The following is a 22,771-nucleotide window of genomic DNA, read 5'->3' as shown; positions in this document are numbered from 1 at the left end:
CTGTAAACAAAAGGTATTTCCAAAATAGAAGTTCCAAAAGGAAAAAAATAATTCTAAAATATTCTTTCTGGAACGCATCTTTTTAATTTTCAAAATAATAAATCCAGAATTTATAAAATGTATTTCGGAAAGTATGTTCAGGAAATATTTTGGAATAAATAATCTAAAAGTCATTTTTAAAGGGGTAAAATTTATGGTTTTTACTTCATGCATCACCCATTTTTGAACCTACACTCTCATAATTTTTAAAATAATTATTTTACCCTTCTTTAAACTAACTTCTGGATTACTTCACAGTGTATTTCACAAAATTTATGAAATACATTTCGAAACATATGTTTTGGAACAAAAAATTTAGAATAAATTTTTTAAAACAAAATTTTTAGAGTAAAATTCTCAGAACAAGTTTTCTGGAATATGATTGAAATATGATTTTTTTAAAAGGTATATAATACTTTTTGGAATGAGTTTTCCAAAACAAACTTGAAAACATTTCATGTATTTCGAAAGTTTTCATAACAAGATTTTTTTGCTCTTCTTCTAAATGTAGTCTTCTCTCTCTTTTCATTTTCATCCCCCCACGCCCTTTCCAAAAATTCAAACAAAATATAAAAATGTAATATTGGTCGTTTAATTTCACATAAAACACAATTTCTAATTTAATTACTTAGAATTTTATTATTATTATTATTGACTAACATGTATATTTTTTTTTTCTAAATTTACATATTTTCTATTTAACTATTGTTTCCGGTATGTCTAATAGTCCTACATCGCTTAAGAGTTGAGACAATTTAAATACACTTTATACCTTTAATCCTTCGAGACACTAGGAACAAATCGTGACGATACTCCGAACTCCAAAACAAATAATATCTTGCAACAATATTTATTCTAGTCATACCATCTCAACATTCCGCCGGAGGTTCTTCAACGAAGGTTCAAAACTACATTACAAATATTTTTAATTAATTCTCACAAAATCAAATTTATATGATAATTGATTATCTATAAATAAATTTTCTACTTACTATTTTTTTAAATATCTTACAAAAGTTAATCATGTTATCAAATTTATGATGAAGATATATTCGTTCAATTTGGTTTTAAATAAACTTATGCATATGTCTCTTTTAAAGAAAAATATTTTTTATAACAGTATGAAATTAAAGTTGTACAATACATTTTCTCGTAATGATTTGGTAAATCTGAATGAAAACCACGTGGCAAGCATTGATAATTTCCATTTTTTTCTAAATCGAATACACAAAATTTGAGTTCACCCAAAGTCAAAAATCATAAAACTAAAGTAATAGTGCATAGTTGAGCTGTTATTGTTTAATAGGTCAGAAGAATAAATAAATAAATAAACAGCAATGCGTGGCTTTTGTTGTTTAATGATGCTTTGTTCCTTTTTTTTTTTTTATCAATCCATGGGTTTCAGGTGTCAAGGTTAGAAGAAGAAATAAGATAGAGAAAGAAGAGTGTGTGAGTGTGTGTGAGAGAGAAGAGAAATAACGAGACCCTACATCGTTGACAAAATTAGGTAGTGACTCACTCTTCATTCTTCTAATTTTTTTCTTTTCACTTCTTATGCTTTCTTTTTCTTCATTGATTCTGTAGTAGTAATAATTATTAAATTAATGTTAATATTGTTATTATTACTACTAGAGCTTGCGCGCGCCTGTGATGCGTTGCGTTGCCTCAGATCCAGGCAACTAATGGTGGTATGTGGAAAAGGGTGTCATCTTTTTAGGGTTTCCTTGTGATTCTTGAGGCTTTACCTTTTCTGGGTTTCTTTCTCATGACCAGTTTCTTCTTTCTTGTGCTTAGAGATAAGGGGTGTCTTTGTTTTTGAAATTTGTTTCTTTTTAACTGGTGGGGTTTAGAGTAATATGTTATTATGCAGATAAAAGGTTGTGTTTTTGTTTTTGTTTTATTGTTTTCAGGCTGGCTTTCTCTTATTAGAGTTGACAAAGCTAGATGGAGTTGTAATGCTTGAGAAGGGTGTTGTGGCAATTGGCATAGCTATTTATGATTAACATTTCCAAAAATGGAAGTTGAGATGCTTTGATGTTGACCAGATCTGAGTACCCCATTTCACTTTCACAACCTTTTAGGTAGTTCATGCTTTGCATCGCCTGAATTTGCTTCCCCTTTTGTCTTGTAGGGCTCATTAGGAATGTAAAATGCCACCCTTTCACATTCTAAGATCCTATTCAATCTCAAAAGCAGGTGCAAATTTAGTTGAAGTATGACAGGTTTTGTGATAGCAGAGGGGTGGGAGGGTAACTTTTTGTCCTACCTAGATAGGGATTTCAATGGAGATGTCATTTGTGGTTGCAGTGCCATTAAGAGTAGGTAATTGTTGTTCAGTCTGTGATAACCCAACCATAGTTTCCCCCATGGATGTATCTAGGTTTAAGCTGATGGCGGATACAGGGTTGTTATCTAATTCTGTAACTAAGGTTTCCACCAAGACAGTTGCAGGTTCCGATGATTGTGATGAGAGTGGCAATTTGGAGGATGAAGCTGGTATTACTGAGGTTATACCACCAAAACAGGATAGAGAAGGAGAGAATCCTATGTTAGATATGATATCCCAAAATGGAAGCACTTTGGTTGCTGGTGATGAAGTGTTAGCCGATGAAATTGAGGAGGATTCATTGTCATTGGAAGGTGACCAGGTTGTTGATAGCTCATGTTCTCTTTCTGCAGTCAGTGAGAACAGTAGTGTGTGTGGAGAGGAGTCCTTCTGTTTTGATGCTATTTCTGATGTCGGGACACCGTGTTCTGCTTATGTAGATAAGAGCATTGGTGCTGTCAATATTGTTGCCGAGGCAGTTGATTTGGGGGAATCAAACGTTGACACAGATATTACGACTGAACCTCTTGCTGTGGCAGTGAGCCTTGAAGAAGAGAATGGAATTAGAACTGACCCTAATCCTTCTGACGTTGTTCTTCATCAGTTGCCCCAGGAAAAGGGGGTGAGTGGAATGGTTGGTCGGAGTGTTTTTGAATTGGATTATACCCCACTTTATGGATTCATATCTGTGTGCGGAAGAAGACCTGAGATGGAAGATTCACTTGCAACTGTGCCTCGATTTTTGAAAATTCCTATTCAGATGCTAATTGGTGATCGGGTGCTTGATGGAATAAACAAGTGTTTTAATCAGCAGATGACTCATTTCTTTGGAGTCTATGATGGCCATGGTGGTTCTCAGGTAAAATTCTATTTTGATCTTTATCGTCATGATTCTTGTGTCCAATGATTTTAGCTTTATCTGTAATACCCTTCTTTTGGTGCATGGTTTCCTCATTCAGGTCGCAAAGTATTGTCAAGATCGCATCCACAAGGCTTTGGCTGAGGAAATAGAATTTTTCAAGGAAACTCTAATCAGTGGAAGTATGAAGGATGGTTGTCAAGATCAGTGGAAAAAAGCTTTCACCAATTGTTTCCTAAAGGTTGATGCTGAAGTTGGAGGGAAAGTTGATAATGAACCTGTTGCCCCAGAAACTGTCGGCTCCACTGCTGTTGTTGCTGTTATTTCTTCATCTCATATCATAGTTGCAAATTGTGGTGATTCAAGAGCAGTTCTATGTCGCGGCAAAGAACCCATTGCATTATCAGAGGACCATAAAGTAAGTTACTCCATTTATAGTTATATATCTCCTTTAATATTTTAAATTTTTAACAGGTGATTCATGTTGTGATATGTTAGCCTAACCGAACGGATGAACATGCAAGAATTGAGGCAGCTGGAGGAAAAGTGATTCAATGGAATGGTCATCGTGTATTTGGTGTTCTTGCAATGTCAAGGTCTATCGGTATGCACTTTTTAATCAATTACTTTATTTTCAGTATCTCTTGTGGGGACTAGTTTCAGTTTCATAGAAATCTTTTAGTAAGAGTGGTTACTTACAAGGGCTTCCTTCTCACAATACGTTTGTCATCAGTATCTTACTTTACTAATGAAGAAAGCAGATGCTAATTGTTGCACCCCCTTTGTATTTGGTTGGTTTACTGGAAATATGTCAATACCTAGCCTAACAGTAATACTGAATAGGTGAGCATCCTCAATTCATCTTTTGACGAGGAAGCTATTTGAAACTTGGGAGAGGAGATACTTAATCATCTGAATTGTATGAGGTGTACTTATCTTTTCAGTATTATATTGTAGGAAGAAAAATTTCCCATTCCATCCTGTTTTCTCTAGAACTGCTGAGCATAGCCCTTTGCTGTCAATCTGCAACAATTATTGAAAGTATATCTTGTTGAACCTAAGCTACAAATTGTGGTGCAATAAGCTTCTCTATGCTTTATATTTGGCTATCAAAATACCATTCTTTTAAGGTTATGTTAAGCCTAAGCCAAAAGAAGATTGCAGGAGGAAAGTAAAATCAACGGTTTGCATTCAAACGTTCAGAGTCCAGATCTAAGTGCTTGTATATTATTAGTATAGTTGAAATAAGAGGAAGACTTGCGTCTGGTAAGAGATTATGATTATTTTTGCTTGTTCAGATAATAAGGTGGTGGAAAATGTACTAGTACAGGCAAAATATTTTGTTATACGAGGCCAAAGGCTGGTAGAGGCAATTTTTGAAGTATTAGCTCTAGTGCCTCCTCTCATTCTCTCCTTTTCATGCTGCTCCTTTATGAGATAAATTGGGACCCTAACTTAGGTAAAGGCCTCTTTTTTTTTTTTTTATTTCTAATAAAGAGTATATCTGATTGGCTACAGTTGCTACCTTTTGTTTTATGTAAATATCTGTTATTATAAAAGTTGAGTATATCTTATTAGAAACTATGCTAGCACATTATTATTCTCTTTTTGCTAGTGGTTTTGGCACCACTTGTAATAGTGTCCCTATATCAAAATTTTGACCCTGCATTAAAATTATTGAAAGTCTAGACTACACCAAAGTTCTTAAGAGGACCCTTGTACTCCAATTTTGTTTAGATTTGAACTTACAATGCACAAAATTAGCATCATTTTTGTTTTGGAAGTTAAAATATTGTCATGCAAAAGGTTCAGGACCAGCTGACATGTCTATGCAACTAGGAGTCCATGCAGTTGTTTAAGCAACCAAAATTATTTCTGCTTATCCTTGCTGTGATTTTCAGGGGATAGATATTTGAAGCCATGGATTATTCCCGAACCAGAAGTTAGGTTTCTTCCCAGGACAAAAGACGATGAGTGTCTCATTCTGGCCAGTGATGGTCTGTGGGATGTTATGTCAAACGAAGAGGTCTGTGACCTTGCCCGGCGACGGATAGTTCTCTGGTACAAGAAAAATGGCTTGGAACAACCCTCATCAGAAAGGGGAGAGGGAGTTGATCCTGCTGCACAAGCAGCAGCAGAATACCTATCAAACCGTGCCCTTCAGAAAGGAAGCAAAGATAATATCACTGTGATTGTGGTTGATTTGAAACCCCAGAGGAAATATAAGAGCAAGTCATGATGAGATGATGCTATTCAACATGAACTGCACTTGGTTATTTGAAGAATGATAGAAATCTTAATATAATATAATCCAATATAGTTTTGCCCTCTAATTTTTCAGCAGGGCATTTCCCTTAGCTCAACAAGATTAGCACAATGTACTATATAATATAAATCCATCCACCCTCCCAAAAAACACTCAACTAATCAAGAGTGCCCTTGTTTACTAAGCTGCATTGGGGACTTATTGTATTCATTATTATGCCTCCGAGTGCAAAGGCTCTATGAGGCATTTTACTTAATTATTACTTTAGCCTGTGTTCATAAAGAAACAGTAGCTAATTGGAAAGAGTGGCTTTTAAGGTGTGATCCACTGTCACAGGTTTTACTGTTTCCTGATTCCACATTTCAATGATGCAGCAAATGGAGCTTGGTCTAGAAATCTTTGTCGGTGGTGGATTCATATCAATGGCCATGATCCAAAGTCCAGTGCTTACATTACACTCCAGCAAAGATGGTGGGGGACAAGGATAAACAAGGGTGCCTAAGAAGAATCACAGTTCCTTTATTCTTTTTGGGGACTCTGAATGGTGTACCTGTGCATAATGTTTTGATCATAATCCACAAATTTCTCAAAGTAACTAGTTGTAAATAGGAAATTGGGTTGTCAATTAATTGGTGCACACTGATCTTTGATGCATTCTTCTCTCAAAGGAATATTTTTATTTTCTTGTAACAAGCTTTTTGTTGTTTCACTTAATATTTTGGTTTACATTGAACTCCAGGGATCATAAAATGTTCTTTTAAATTTAATTAAATAAAAGTTTCCTTTAGAAAAAGAAAGTTTTCATCGATACAAAATTGATCCACACTTTTACATGTCATATATAAAGTGTTGGTATTGATTTGATAAACCTTCCATTTTTCTGCGAAAAAAATGTTAACTGAATATTGCATTTGAAATGATAAAAATGCAGAATGAGTTTATTTTGACATTAATTTGATTCTAACACCAATTTCTATGTTTAAAATATGATGAATTATTTGAGTAATTGTATCTTGTCAAATCACATCACACAACAGTCTTCGCATTGCTTTTTCTTGGTTTTGGACCATTCATGTATTAATAAGATAAATTGTATTTTCTAAAAATTTGTATAGACCCTTTTGAATAATGATTGTTGACCTTATTGCAGTCATTTATAATTCATAAATAACCTTTCAATAATAAAAATTTATTGAATTAATCGTTTTATTTTATAATTATTATTGATAATAATTAAAGTTTGGTTATAAGATATTCAAGATATGCACGAGTTCAAAATGTAACACAATGCTTATTAAATAACCAACGTAACGTAATTGTTAACATTGAATGTTGTGATGCCACCTTCATCCTAGGCATACCAAAACAAATGATATTTTATTTTTTTTACCAAAATTTTCTTCAAAATCTTTTCGGATGTGACTTTGGATTTTTATTTTATTTTTAGCTGCCGCAATATTTCTTACTTAAACTATGCATATTATGATCACAAACAGTGGATTTTTTTAGTTTACTAATAAGTTGACGTGATGGCTTAAAATAGTTTGAAATAAGTTACGTGCAGATTTATGGTGGTTAAATTCTTCATATTATTCAATATTTAATTAATGTTTAAATAAAAAAAAAATCATTTTCAAGTTTTAGTATTCAGTTATGACTTTGGATATTTAATTTTGACCATAAGAGTTTTCCATAAATGATCAATTTTATGTCCTTGTAGTCAAGTTGACATCTTCCATTTTCTTTCCCCTACTTTGTTTCAGTATATAAAGCGTGTTGGTATGTTTTTTCTAGACTTTTTTTAATTTTAATTTGTATATAAATTAATTTTCACTTATGAAAAAAGTTGATAAGAACCCATATTTAATATATTTTTTATTATTCAATCTTTTACAACTATCTATTATTAGACAATGTAAAAAATTAATTTTTGTTGTTAGTATTCTATGCACTAAGTGAATACTTACTATTTATCTTAAATTTTTATGTAATAAACAATTAGGAAACGTTGATGATAAATTAATAATATGATTAATAATTATTCATTTCTAAATCTCTTGGCATCATCTATTTTTCCACCAATTATACATTTTGGTTTAGAACAAATTCAACATCCCCAAATTTTGGAATGCTCAGTGCCATCACCAATTTTCCATCCAAGAAAATAGTTTTTTAATTTCTAATATGTCTTTATTAACAAATTCCTTGGCAGATCTTATTTCTATAATCAATGTAAAAAATCCAAATATGGAATTTATGAAATTTAGGGTTAAAGATTAAACCCTAAATCCTAAATCTTAAACCTTAAATTCTAAATCAATCCCTAAAATACTATATACGTGAATTTTCTAAATCAATCCCTAAAATACTATATACGTGAATTTTCTTAGAATTGATCTTCAATTTCATTTTTTTACAATACTTTTACTGCCACATAAATTACTTAATAAATACCTTAAAAATACAAACTAAGTGAAATATTGATGATTTTCGAAATTAAACAATAGACGCAAATAATTCTTCTAATAAAATAATATAATCAAATGGGTAAAATAGAAAAAAGTTGTATACACTATATATATAACACCATATTCATTGGTTGAAAAAGCAAAACTTGATTGAAGATTAACTATCAATAACTTTAACAAATATTTTTATAATAATATAATAAGAAAGTAAAATTAATTTTGGTATGGGTCAATGCAAAGTCTTAAATGAGAAAAAGAATATATATAATCTTATTATAGGAACTTGCGAGGTAGCTATGATGAGGTGGAACCGCCCTATGAAAAAACGTGGCACCTATTTATTTGACTACCAAATAGTACGCGCAGTTTTTTTTGACCAAAAGAGAAATACGTATTTCACATATTATTAAAAAAATATATCTATTCTACCACTAGTTTTTAAAATAAAATATTATATTATATGAAAACAATAATTTATTTAAACATAAAATAAATATAGATCACATTTCTTGATGTCAAAGTATCATATTTAACATTAAAATTATATTTTTTTTTTCTTTCCTATAATTTAAAGTTTATCTATTTTTAATAAAGAGAAAGAGAAATGTAAGTTTACAAATTGAATCTTGGTGGTGTATATTTTTTATCAGGATAAAAAGTATAAGTGTACCACTACACAAAAAATTAATTTTACCGGGGTTTTTTTAGAAGAGGTTATAAGAACTCCTATTAGTACATGGGGTTTTCATAAACCCTGATAAATTCCTAAAGTTTTCTCAAAAGTAATATTTTTTTCCTTATTTTTTACTTTTCCCAATACTTTTTCAGTCAAAAGTTCAACATCTCTCTCACTGTTAAACATTTCTTCCTGTTCCTCAGCTCACTTTCCTTCAGCTCACGTTCCTCCTTCAGCTCTCTCACGTTCTCGTTCTTCCCTTTGTTCTTCCCTCCGTTCTTCCCTAGAAAATCATCTTCAGCTTCTCCATTATTCCTCTGAATTGAAGGTTCTTTTCTCACTCTGCTTTTGTTATATTAGGTATTCATTTTCGTTTTTTGCTATTTGAGTTTTTAAATTTGGTTTTCATCTTCTCCATTTCTCAATTCCAAAGCTGCGGTGCGTTTTATACATTGAAAATAAGATATAGTTATAAAGTTTTAATATAATGTATAAGGTTAAAATATCAATCAAGAAAAGAATTTTTTTTATAATATTAACAAATAACTAAGATTATGATGTGAAGCAACTAAAATCTTAGTAAGTATTTAATTTTTGTCTAAACCATTGTTCCTCTTAAGTACAATTTTTTTTTCAAACAAAGGAATTTGTTGAGTTTAACATCATTCAAAGGACTAATTGACATTTCTAACCATTAATAATGCTATATATATAAAAGATGTTATTTTTATAATAACTATTATGATCTTATGTTTTATATTTGATAGTATAAATTTTTAACAATAATTTGACAATTAAATAAGTAATATTTTGCATAAACTAACGATTTTTTCAAACTCAATCAACTAATTAATTGATTTAATAACAGTACAAAAAAATTATGTATTTATCCTAAAATATTCTGGTCAGAAAAGAACCCTAGCAAGTATCCTACTTTTTGGAATTAGGCGTGCTATCCACTTTTGTTATGGCCTTTTTCTGCTACTTCTTAGCACTTTCATTACTTTTCAATTTTCTTGGCACTAAACAATGTGAAATTGACCACAAATAATTTGTCCCATGAAGCAAGTCTTCACTTGTAACTAAAATAAATAAATAATAAAAGAGTTCTTGAAAATTAAAAGGGACATAAATTAAAGAATATTTGAAACTTGTATGAATTCTTTTCTATACTTTCTTAGAAAAAAAATTGACAGAGCAAAGTACTTAATTTTCCTTCTTAGACAACTATTTACTTTTATTATTTAAGAATTAAAAATTGGATTTTTAACTTTATTCAAGATACTCTACGTACATTATTTTTTGAAAGTTCATGTAGGCACTTATTGAACACCAATAATGACTACAACAAGCTTGTAAACTGGAAAATGGAAATCAGAAGAGTGTGGGTTCCATTTTACACACCAAAATATTATATTAACACTAGCAAAAGTAGTATATATTTTTTATGTCAACTGATTTATATTTTTCTATTATATTATTGTTTTTCTTATCTTTTTCTTTCTGGCTTTTTCCTCAACTAAGTTTATTCTAGGAAGAGTGTGCAGAGAAGATAGCACGCCAAGCAAATGTGACGATGATGCTTTGTCTTAATCTTGCATATATTCATATAGTAACAAGCAAGTTGAAGCTTGAATTTGCACACCATCTTCCAAGTTTCAATCCTCACTCATCAAACAAACCATGTTAGCCATTTCTCACTTACTTCTCTTCATCTTCTTCACCACCTTCTCTCCAATTCATTCCCTCTTCTTCAACATCACCAACTTTGATGATCCAACATCAAACATATCCTACCAGGGTGATGGAAGATCAACCAACGGCTCCATTGATCTCAACAAAGTTAGCTACTACTTTCGTGTCGGAAGGGCTCTCTACTCCAAACCCCTCCGCCTGTGGGATCCATCTTCCAATGTTGTCACCGACTTTGTCACGCGCTTCACCTTCTCCATTGACAGAGTAAACAGCTCTGAGACCTCTTATGCTGATGGCTTTGCCTTTTACCTGGCCCCTCTTGGCTACCAGATCCCTCCAAATTCCGCAGGTGGCACCTTTGCCCTCTTCAACGCCACCACCAACAGTGACCTCCCTCAGAACCATGTTTTTGCTGTGGAGTTTGACACCTTTATTGGCTCCACTGATCCCCCAATGAAACATGTTGGTGTAAACGACAACTCTTTAACCTCTGTGGCCTTTGAGAACTTTGACATCGACAACAACCTCGGAAAAATGTGTCACACTTTGATCACCTACACCGCCTCCACTCAAACCCTCTTTGTTTCTTGGTCCTTCAAAGGAAGACCAACCACAAAGGACAGCAACAATAATTCTTCTCTGTCTTACAGTATCGACCTCAAGAAAATTCTCCCAGAGTGGGTCAATATTGGTTTCTCCGCCTCAACTGGACTTTACACTGAACACAATGTTATTTATTCGTGGGAGTTCAATTCCTCTTTGAAAGATTCCTCCGCGGAAAATGAGGGTGTGAAGCTAAATCACAAAGGGTCAAAGCTCGTGTTAATCGTTGCCATTCTTTGTCCACTGGTTCTTCTGCTTGTGGGGGCGAGTACTTTTGTGGTCATTTTGATAAAGAGAAAGAGAAGAAAGGATGATTGTATGTTATATGATGCTGGCGACGACGAGATTGGTCCAACTTCAGTTAAATTTGACTTGGATAGAGGAACTATCCCGAGAAGATTCGAGTACAAAGAGCTGGTGGATGCCACCAACGGGTTTTCAGATGAAAGAAGGCTCGGACAAGGAGCTTCGGGGCAGGTATACAAGGGTGTGTTGAGTTACCTAGGAAGAGTTGTGGCCATCAAGAGAATCTTTGCAGACTTCGAGAATTCAGAGAGAGTTTTCACCAACGAGGTTAGAATAATAAGCCGTTTAATCCACAAAAACTTGGTTCAGTTCATAGGGTGGTGTCACGAAGAAGGTGAATTTCTCTTGATTTTCGAATACATGCAAAACGGAAGCCTCGACACTCATTTGTTTGGAAACAAGAGGATGTTAGAGTGGCATGTGAGGTACAAGATCGCACTTGGCGTTGTAACTGCGCTTCATTATCTTCACGAGGACGCAGAGCAGTGTGTGCTACACAGGGACATAAAATCAGCGAATGTGTTATTGGACATGGAGTTTAACACCAAGGTGGGGGATTTTGGCATGGCCAAATTGGTGGATCCAAGGCTGAGAACTCAACGAACTGGGGTGGTGGGAACATACGGTTACTTAGCACCTGAATACGTGAACGGAGGAAGAGCTAGCAGGGAATCAGATATGTACAGTTTTGGAGTGGTGGCATTGGAGATAGCAAGTGGGAGGAGGACTTACCAAGATGGGGAGTTTCATGTTTGCTTGATGAATTGGGTGTGGCAGCTTTATGTGGAAGGGGAACTTCTGAGAGCTGCAGATGAGAAATTGAGGAATGAGTTTGATGAGAATGAGATGAGGAGTTTGCTTGTGGTGGGGTTGTGGTGCACAAACCCTAATGATAAAGAGAGGCCTAAGGCTGCACAAGTGATGAAGGTTTTGCAGCTTGAAGCACCATTGCCACTGCTTCCACTTGACATGTATGAACGTGCTCCTCCCATGCAACTCATTACAATGCCCCATCATCACAGTAATCCTCATTCAGGGCCATCACAACCCATTACTAGCAGTTTTGTGAGTGTTGGAAGGTGATGATGATTTGGTTTGTACACATGTTTGTATCAGAATAGGAGGATGAGGTTTTTGGTCTGTTTGGATTTCCTATTTTCATTTTCACTTTCATTTTTGATGAGTTGTTAAGTCATTTGAATTATAAATTTTGAAGATAAGTGGATTTGGCAGACTATGAAGTCCATCTTTATAAATTATTTTGACTGGAAACTATTTTATACTGCAAGTGGTGCTAGGTTCACTGCATGATTGGTGTAGGCTTATCTGTCTACCAACTATTTACCCAAAAGACAAAAAAATATGTTCCTCTTCTTTTAGTAGAATGAGGACAATTTCACACTATATTTTTCCACACTTTGACTTAATAATAATAATATTATTATTTATATTTATATTAATTAATTAGTATAATCTTTTATAGTTAAAAAACTATTAAGCTCAAACACTTCTCTTAAATGGACGTATTCGTGTTGGACACACATTTCGGTATCGACACTCGTATGACACTTATCGGTGAAGTGTTCAATTCAAAAAATATTTGTTGAATTTTTTAAAATTCTAACACGGTTCTAACACAATTTTAAAAGGTATAAATACAATAATTTTTAAAAAAATTAAATTTATTGTATAAATTTTTATTATGATTATAAAAATAAGGAACAAATTCTTTTGAACCAGTCATGAAAAATATCTTTTTTCTCTCAAAAGAATCTGAAACATACTTTTGCATATAAATATTTATTTTTAATTTATATAATTTAAAATTATATAATATATAGATCCATGTCCCGTATGCTACATTTTAGAGATTATACGTATTTCTGTATCCATATCTGTATCATATCGGTGTTTGTATCCGTATCTGTGCTAAATAGAAAGAGCGTTGGATGTACAAATATTATTATTATTGGTTCTATTATCTTTCCATGTATATCCGATATCACAAAAAGTATTTATAATATATAAAAAGCTAGCAATAAACCCATCATGGGATGAGTTGGGTGAAATGAATATTTAAAATATATATATATATATATATAATTAATAAAAATTCAACACCCATGACAACTTCACTTGAATAATAATTTAATATCTAAAAGCATTTAATAACAATTATAATATTCTAATGTTTGGGCTAATCATATTTTGAATCTTTTAAATAAGAAAATATCAACTTTTTAATTTCAGAATATTTATTTTTAATTCCCAACATTAACCAAAATTAGTAAAAAGTGGTTACATGATCCTCTCCCCGTATTTGTCAGGTGTATAATAGTTCTTAACACTGCATCATCACTTTTTTAATGCATTTGTCTCTAAAAGAATAAAATAATTTTTAATTGTAAGAACTGTTTTTTTTATTCAATTTAAAGGTTTAAAATTTATTTATTTAAATTTTAAGAACAAAAAATATAACTAAGCTAATAAAAAGTCCAAAATTTTATTAAAACTATGGATTTAAAGATTGGGAAAAGAAATCTCACTAAAAGTGATTGGTCAATTTTCAAGAAAAACTAATTATGAGTAAAATTATAAATACATTGCAAAATTACCAAGCAATGTTAATAAAAAAAAATCTCAAGTTTATTCAAAAGAGAAAAGCATTAGTGTTATTATTTAATTTGATAATTGATATAACAATTTGATAATAAATAAACTGATTGTATGTCAAGGGCTTACTTTACACAACCATCCTATCATTCATTAATAATTATTATGGAACCCCTTATGTAATAACTTAAAAAATCATTTAAAATAAAGATATAAAGAGAATAAATAAATTCATATAAAAGGCCAATTTTCTTAACTCAAAATCATCTTAAATTTCTTTTTCTCATTAAATGCAAACAAATTGCATTTTTAATTTACACTAGCTTGGTAATTTCCTGTGTTTGGAATTGAGAATAGAAAAGAATGTGTCTAGTTTTCATTGAACTATTTACCATCAACACTGTGTACAAGGGACATCAATTCAACATTTTTGGTGTCTGAAGTGTCAATAGCCACCTTGGAATCCATGGTTTCACTTGCTGGGAGAATGGAAGAGTTGGGGTCAGCTCTAGGAACCAAAAACAGCAGCCAAAGTGGAGTGATCCTTAAGATGTTCCTGATAAAAATGGCCAACCAAATATTATCAAACCTTGTTCTTGTGATCTTTAGAATGTGGAGAACAAAGCCACCACCCCATGATGCAGACAGAAGTCCAACATTATCAATTGACATTAGGAGAGCAAAAAAGGTCCCTTCAATGCCTGAGGGACACAGCTTTGAGCTAAGCACAAGCATAGGCATCCACTTTAGCCTGTTGGTCATTTGTGCTATGCTTTCAACAATCACAACAAAGAAATAATCTGCTATGCCAAACTTCAGGTTCCATCTCAACACCAGAACCAGATCAAGCATCCCTGACAAACCATATATCAACTGAGTCCAGAAGAGCAAGCTCCTGAATGCATATTCCTTCAGGGCATACTGATATAGGATTGCACCTAAAAGGGCCCCCACTGAACTAATTGAAAATATAAAACCAACACTCTCCTGTGTAAGATAATGGAAGATAGGTATTAATTGATGACATGTATTATTATTATTCTTATTAGTATTATATAATAAGAGTAATGTCAAATTAAGATCATTTAATTAAACATGGTAGAACAATGCTACACTTAATCACAAGGGTTCAATATCTCATTTGTTATCAGATAGGAAAAGGAATCTAGGGGACATACATAACTAGAGAAGGAACCTAGGAGTTACCTAGAGAAGAGATTTTTGGCTAACTTTTCTGTTTTTGTGCTCTCTGTTCATGGAAAATAATCATATTTTGCACCTGAGTCAATCTCATTGTTCAACTATAACATTGATGAATATATAAAATCAAATACCTGAGAGAAAGATGGTCCACCCTTTGAGTCTGTATACCAATAAAACATTCCTTCACGAATATCCAAACTCAATGAAATGGATAAATACATGTATAAACAAGGCCTCCATACATCTTCGCTCTTCAATGTAGTCCACATAGCCTTGGAAGCTTCAAAAAAATTTTGTTTCACCTAGAAACGACATGGAAACTCAGTTTATGCTTGTATTAGGACCATTGAATGACATAAACTAGTTATACCTGTCTATAAGATGTGTGGTGCATGCGAGGCTCATAAAGCAGAAAACCAACAAAAATTACTAGTCCAGCTGGGATAGTCATCAAACCAAACACCCCCTATGATGAAAAATGCTCTCTTAGTAAAATATAAAAGACAAGGAAAATTTTGCATGTTTTAGGGGGTAAAGGTTTTCAAAGACTAACCATTGGGCCTATAAGGTGAACAAAGATACCACTAATGAAGAAACCAAATAGTGATCCAACAGAAGAACTAAAAGCACATAAACTTTGCATGTCAGCTGCAAGTGAGGGATGAGAGATACTGTTCTGTGCCACACAAGCATCAATGGTTACATCTGCTATTGCCACCCCAGCACTCCCAGCTGTTAATGATAGAAGGGCCAGCACAAGATGCAGATTTTTATGCCAAGATAACAAAAGCATGGAAATTACTCCTAAGATACCTGAAACCGTCAAAGAGGCCAAAAAGTCAAGCTACTATGTTAGTGAAGCAATTTCTGAAGCTCTTGTATACTTACTCGGCATCACTGATATGTGATAAAGTACAAAGTTAATCCTCAATAAGAAACACATTAAATGCAAACAATCTTGGTTGTAGTTGTAACCCTTCTAAGGTTGTTTGAAGAAAAGCTAACTATACTCATGCTTAATACACATTGTAGTAATAAAGTAAAATTGAAAAATTGATCTTCCTAAATATTGCAATCATTCCAAGTTCAATCAAGATCTTGTTAAGCGTATGATATGTCAAGAAGCAGTTACTTACGTGGTATTTGGAAGAACTTTTACGAAGCTTATTCGGACCAATCTTATCATATAAACACTTAAGCAGGTATTTGATTATGCTTGCAAAAGTAGCTTGAGGCTCTAAGCTCTCTGTTGGCCTATTTGAACAAATACCACCACACAAAAAACTTCTAGTAGAGAAAAATAAGAGGAAAAAAGAGAAACGAGTTTCTCAAGAAATATGATCAAAGATTTAGAGAACCCTATTCTAACAAATCAGTTTTATAGGATTATGAAAGATCCTACACCTAACTTACAAAATAATATCAAAATAATGTCATATTGAGTAAAACTATAAACAGATTGCAGTTTCTTTAGGCTACCCTGCACTTTCATAGGTGTGGTTAGTCTCATTTGAACTAGAGATTGACCAATGAAATTCTTACAAGACTTGGATCGGACAATTCTATCTTATACTTTAGTTTTGTAAATCTGAATTAAACCTAACTCTAAATTTTAACATGATATCAAATCTATTCTATATTGCTGGACACACTCCAAGACCATAGTAGTTCAAAGAGTTAGAAAACCATTCTCTCAACATTTTAATCGATTAACATGTGCCATAATTAATTAAACCAAAAAGCATTTTAAATGCTTCTCAAAATTTCACTAAGAATAACTGATTAACATCTTGAATAATCAATTAAATATTTTAGTAACAATTTTTAATTAGCATTTTCTGAACACTATAAATAGATCATTTAACTCAATGTTTTTAACAATTACACATACGATCAAAAGCGATTTGAATTGAGTTTTTCTTAGCATTTTCATGCTTTCATATGTGCTAACAAGATTTGACAATGAAGGATGTGTTGTGTTAATAGCGTCTACTTGCAACACAACCTTGTGAGATTGATGTTTTAGGGTTCTTTCCTCCATCCTTCCTTTCTTTACATGCTCTCTTTTGCCACAATGGTAACATTTGAGCTCCATCCTTCTTATGCCAACAATCTTTCTTTACATGCCCTCTTTTGCCACACTGGTAGCATTTGAGACGCTTCTTACTTTGAAGCATTTGAGACGCTTCTTACTTTGAAGCATTTGAGACGCTTCTTACTTTGAGACTTTGATCTACCATGAGTTTGACTCCCACTGGAGCCATGTTTTGTTGATCTACCTCTCATCATCGTCAAAATCTTTGCTTGCTTTGAACCTTCTACCCTTTCTACCTTTCGCTTGGATTCTTTTTCAAGAATAACTCTGACAACATCCTTAAAGTGTAGGTGTCCATCAATATTGTTATTTGTTATATTGATGATGATTTAATCATACGAATCAAGTAAACACTAAAGTAGAAGCTCAAAACGTTCATTTACGACTATGTTGAAATTTTTCGCTGAAAGTTCAGCAAATAATTTCAGATTGTTGATGTGGTTTGTCATGTGGACTCACTCACTCGAAGAGTATAGAGTTTCCTCTTCAAGAATATTGTGAAGTGACTTAACCCATGTGGACTCACTCATTCGAAGAGGATAGATTTTCCTCTTCAAGAATATTGTAAAGTGACTTAACCTTATACAATTTGATGAGAGTGTCCCAAATCTCCTTTGAGGCGGTCTTCTCCACAATATTTGATAACACTACATCTGTCACTTTTCCAGCCCCTAAAAGAGTGTATTGGAAATGGGCTAAATTCAACTCAACCTTAAACCCTTAAACATTAGTCCTCAGGAAGATTGTCCAACTATATAAGGAATATTTTGACTATAGTCCTATCCAATTAGAGACATTTATTACTGTTGTGCTTCCACTCTGTATTGACAGCTTAGCATTCATTTAAGTTCTTTCAAACTGATAGAGATCTAGGCAAACATTCAGAAGTGAAGGGTAGAAGGAAAAGAAAAGCTGCCAGACATTTAACAAATTACTGAAATTCCTACCTAAAACAATAATTAATTTGAAATATATGTAACCTATCTGAACTTAGGAAGATCAGAGAAGAAGTGCACAGTGCATGACATACCAGCAAAAACGAAATAAGGTCTCCTGCGATACCCAAAAAATGGGAGAACATCAGTGAGAAGACCCCAAAGAGGCTTCACAATCCAAGGAATGGATGTGATTCCTTTATAAACCTGTGCTTCGGATGGCTGCACCTTCTGAACATCTTTCATGTAATACTTAGTGCCAACTTCAGCAAGAGCTCCACCAATTCCCTGGCTTATTCCATAAATAACCACCACCCCAAATACAAAGCTCCAATGCATTTCCCTAGAAAGCATGCTAAACCATTGGACGGGGATGCAAAAACAGTCCCAAACCCCCCTTTTGGGTTCATTTTCCTCCACAGATTCACCACATGGATCTTCCTGATTTCCCTCCTCCTGCATTATCACACCTTTGATGCACCCTTCACAGCAAAGATTAAATCAGCTTGCAAGAAATTCCTCCAAGATTTGTTCTTTCAACTACGCATGATTGGAATCTAACACTAACAAGTCTAAGATAAACTTTTCTCTCTGATTTCAGTTTCCAGACAAATGATAAAGGGATTTTGAAAAGCAAAAAATTTGCTGGATCAATAGAGAGTTGAAAAAGGAAACAAAGAGATGAATAAAATCAAGGCAAATGAGACCAATATGAGTTCAATGCGTGTGATAGGGAAATCCACACCACTTGGTCCTTGCCTTGTGGTTCTGAGTTTCTTGGTGAAATCTTAAAACAAACTAAAGGACAAGTCAACATTAACCTTTTAATATGACAAATGGGTATTTTGATTATTCTATCCGAAAAATCAAAAGAGAAAACGTTAAATTTGCATTTTTTTTCTTCATTTTCCCTGTATTGATGTTTCTCTTTCCTTCTTCCTTTTACTGAGTTTTGAGCAAAACAGCAAAACAAAGAAACTTCGTTCAGGCTTAACAATTTTCCTACCCTTTACAGTTGATTTTCTGAAAGTTTATGTTTAAGGTAAAAAAAACATTGCTTGTGAATTCATTAGACATATATGTTTGATAGTTATCAAAGGGTAAAATTTTTTGAGATCATGGAGCTACGCCATTGGTGCAGACAGTGAAAGTGTGGAGCTAAGTCATTGGTTCAGACAGTGAAAGTGGGCCCACATCGGTAAGATCTTGTTGCCACCTTGCTGAGGCCAATGAAGCTGTTGACTCAACACAAATTATCAAAAGGTTAAAGCACCAAAGCTAGATCTGATGATGGTTCATTCCATTCCAAAAGTTTTTGGAGTGCAAAAGCAAAAGATATAACTAGGTTTTCTTTCATATAAATTTTCTAGATTATAGAATTAGTTTTGTAAGATATAAAACATGAGTCAACAACTTATAAATATCATAAATATTTTTTTAAATGTCAACAATTTATTAGTTAAAAATAGTATCTTTAGAATTAATTTTATATGAATAGAAAAATGTAGTATATGTATATATATATATATATATATAGATAAAGAATTTTATAAATTTCTTGTATTTTATATCCCTTAAAATTATAATTTAAGTTACCACAAAATTATTTTCATTTTTCATTTTTGTTTCACTAGAAATTTTAAGTTATTGAAGAAATGGTGACCTTAATTTTTAAAATAAATTTATAGGGTTTTAAATAAACTACATTATTGAAATGAAGTTTACAAAATTACATAATTTTTTTTATTTCTTTTACATTGATCTCCATTAATTATTTTAATACCAATATTATATTTCTTATACATTCTACTAAAATCTCCTGATAAAATCTTCTAATCAGGGTGCATATCTGTGTGTGAAATCTCGTACCAAACAAGTTTATTAACGCATAAATTAACTAAGTATGATATAAACTTTATTCACTAACAATATCATTAAATAAAAAATAATTAATGATTATATTAATTTATTATTAAAAAAATCATTAAATATAAATTAATTTTAAAAATAAAAAATAATTAATTACTATATTAATTAAATTAAATATTATATTTTAAAAACTAAAATAATTATTAATATTTAAAATAATTTTTATTATTAATAAATAATTTTTAAATTGATATTAAATTAGTTACTAGAGATTTAGTTATTAATTTGTGAATATGAAATAATTATTAATTTAGAAATTATTTTAAATATTTATAATATTTATAATTTTTAAAATAATATCTAATTTAATTAATATAATAATTAATTATTTTTTATTTTAAAATTAATTTTTATTTAATTACTTTTTTAAGTAAATAGTATGATTGATGAAATTCCTTCTATATTTACCTCCTGAAATCACCATGAAGATGAGATATGTATGTCATTGATATATGAACTAATAGCAAATGTTTTAAAAAAATATAAAGTTTCTATAAAATTTCAAGAAACTTGAAATTTAATTAGACCTGTATTCAAAACAATTCTCACTTTCCCATAACAATAAATAAATAAATGATTTCATTTATTTACTCTATGTGTCGGTTATGCTACCTTACTTTTGTTTTTTACTTGGTTGTTTTTTTTTTTCTTCAATTTCTTGTTCTCTCATTTTTAGCATTTTTCTGTCACATTCTTCTATTTGCCCCTGTTTGGTCTACGTCAATGTTATTAAGTAATATTAAATTTTATTATATGTTGTGTCATATGTGATATGTGCAATGCATATGTCAAAAGTGATTAGGTGATACCATATAGAAAAGCACATATAAAAGCTTAAGACAACCTAATGTTAAGGTAAATAATTCAAACATTAATTTTTCATTTCTTTTCTACTTAAATGTATGGTTATAAGAAAACCATGATTTTCACTTTAAAAAAAAATATATATATTTTCCTTTCTAATTCAATCGATTGTAAGTATAATCAATGTAGAATAGACTGTTACAGTGTTTTGAGTTTAATAAAAAGATGTTGAAACTCTCTAATTTTCTGATGAGATTAATCTTTTATTAATTTAGAATGTTTAAAATAATTTATGTAAGAAATTCTTTTGTAATAGTGTCAGTAACCTTTTGTTATAGGTGACTTGTAAAAATAAATATTATTCTTTTATTAAAAACCTCCTTAAAATAAATCTAATTGAAAGATGCTAAAAATGGGTTGAAACCATTTGATATTATTGACATTTATATAAATTTAAAGAATTTCACTCTTTACTTTTACATTTTTAAAATATTTATTTGAAATATGAATTGCAATATTATGAATTTAATGTGCCAAAAGATGAAGATTTAGTAGAGTTTATGCATGAATGAAAAATTCGTCCCCTTATGTATATTATGTAAAAAGAATGAAATAGCATCATAGTTTATTCTTTGATTGACAAATTGCAATAACTTGTTTTTACCTATATCTTTAATATTTGTTGTTATTCAATTATGATTAAAGTTTATTTTTTATTAACAAATTACCATAACTTGTTTTTGTCTATATATTTAATATTTGTTGTTATTTAATTATGATGTAATAACTATTTACTAATTTTTTATTTTGTAATATTTTTTTAAGAGACTATAGTTCATGCAAATGAAGTATTCTAACAAACACGTATAAAAAAGAATAGGAGAATTTTTTGATGATAGATTTAGTTGACACACATGAGTTTCTTTCATTAGATCGAACTAAAAAATTTGACTATTTTTAAAATAATGTTTGATTTTCTGCAGGAAGATTTTGAGATTAAATATTCTCAAGCACTCTTTAATGTTGGTGCTGAAGCTGTGTATTTGATTAATTCAATCCTCTTTGCAGACTAAGAATGTATTTGATTTGTTTTAGTTTAGAGTTTGTTTGTCTCTAAATATGAAGGTAAATAATCCATGAGAATCCAAGAAAATGTTTTTAAAAAATATCTAAAACTTATAACAGATGGAAGACTTAATTAAATTTGTTGATTTCATTTTTAAGTAAAATCAATTTCTGGAATTAATTTCCAATACATTGAAAAATAACAAAACAATTTGAAATTAAGTAATTTTGAGAAATCTTAAAAATAGTCTTTCAAAAAACATTTAAAGAGATACAAGAGAGAAAAACAAACAGTTTTTTTGAAATACACACAACAATCTTATTAGTTTTGAAAAAGCACATTTTATTTTGAAAAACATACACTTGGAGACTTCTTGGATTATATACATTGATTGAAGGATCTAAATATTCAGAACCAGTTGTTTCTACTGTAAATTCAGGTGTAGTCGTTCTTTTATTCTTTTGATTTTGATTTGGTGTATTGAAATTAGATGGGGTTTCTAATTTCTTGAATAACATGGGGTGTTGCTTTTGGGTAGACCTTTTGTAGGGTTCAAGATTGATTTTCTTGAGAGTCTTGTGTTGTAAAGATTCTTGTTTAGTGGAATCTCAGTTGGTGTGGCTGAGAAACTAGATGTAACTCTTGAGAAAGAATAACCAGTATAAAAATGAGTGTGTGATTCTCCTTTTCCTTCTCTCAACGTTGTTTTAATTAACTGTGTTGTGTGTTAAACAATCGTCTGATACAATCTCTACATGAAGGTCTATTGTCTGATACATACTGTGATAGAGTGTTGAGCATTATGAAGCAATCGTTTGATAAAGTAATTGAACAATTATCTGGTGCATCATCTAGTGCATTTGCAATGATCGTATGATCATTTATGTT

The 22,771-nt window shown here is 31.6% G+C and overlaps 3 protein-coding genes and 1 long non-coding RNA gene across 8 annotated transcripts; 3 read left to right on the top strand and 1 right to left on the bottom strand.

Moving 5' to 3' along the window:
- Nucleotides 1-1,298: 1,298 nt before the first annotated feature.
- On the top strand, nt 1,299-6,183 carry LOC137816664 (protein phosphatase 2C 50-like). 5 transcript variants are annotated; one of them, XM_068619912.1, is made up of 7 exons: nt 1,390-1,546; nt 1,672-1,727; nt 1,950-3,224; nt 3,325-3,642; nt 3,723-3,828; nt 4,523-4,683; nt 5,126-6,183. In XM_068619912.1, the coding sequence occupies exons 3-6, from the start codon at nt 2,322-2,324 to the stop codon at nt 4,663-4,665; spliced, it is 1,470 nt and encodes a 489-aa protein (XP_068476013.1). In that variant the 5' UTR covers nt 1,390-1,546; nt 1,672-1,727; nt 1,950-2,321; the 3' UTR covers nt 4,666-4,683; nt 5,126-6,183. The 5 variants fall into 5 exon arrangements, with proteins under 5 accessions (XP_068476010.1, XP_068476011.1, XP_068476009.1 ...); XM_068619909.1 differs by lacking the exon at nt 4,523-4,683 and having other exon boundaries at nt 1,299-1,546; XM_068619911.1 differs by lacking the exon at nt 1,672-1,727.
- On the top strand, nt 3,936-4,265 carry LOC137816665 (uncharacterized). Its single transcript, XR_011081843.1, has 2 exons — nt 3,936-4,067; nt 4,182-4,265. It is a non-coding gene; the product is annotated as an uncharacterized lncRNA (long non-coding RNA).
- Nucleotides 6,184-10,124: 3,941 nt separating the features above from the next.
- LOC137816663 (L-type lectin-domain containing receptor kinase IX.1-like) lies at nt 10,125-12,473 on the top strand. Its single transcript, XM_068619907.1, has one exon. It carries the CDS (start codon nt 10,318-10,320, stop codon nt 12,319-12,321), a length of 2,004 nt encoding a protein of 667 aa, XP_068476008.1. The 5' UTR covers nt 10,125-10,317; the 3' UTR covers nt 12,322-12,473.
- A 1,625-nt stretch (nt 12,474-14,098) lies between these two features.
- Nucleotides 14,099-19,152, bottom strand: LOC137816662 (probable folate-biopterin transporter 2). The gene is made up of 5 exons (XM_068619906.1): nt 18,180-19,152; nt 15,608-15,867; nt 15,425-15,520; nt 15,186-15,356; nt 14,099-14,838 (listed from the first exon to the last, which is right to left on the bottom strand). Exons 1-5 carry the CDS (start codon nt 18,544-18,546, stop codon nt 14,236-14,238), a joined length of 1,497 nt encoding a protein of 498 aa, XP_068476007.1. The 5' UTR covers nt 18,547-19,152; the 3' UTR covers nt 14,099-14,235.
- Between the last annotated feature and the right edge of the window lie 3,619 nt (nt 19,153-22,771).

Source organism: Phaseolus vulgaris, chromosome 1, assembly GCF_000499845.2.
Source record: "Phaseolus vulgaris cultivar G19833 chromosome 1, P. vulgaris v2.0, whole genome shotgun sequence".
Lineage (NCBI taxonomy): Eukaryota > Viridiplantae > Streptophyta > Magnoliopsida > Fabales > Fabaceae > Phaseolus > Phaseolus vulgaris.
Note: the sequence above shows the minus strand (reverse complement) of the source record. Positions and strands in the feature narration are given on the sequence as shown.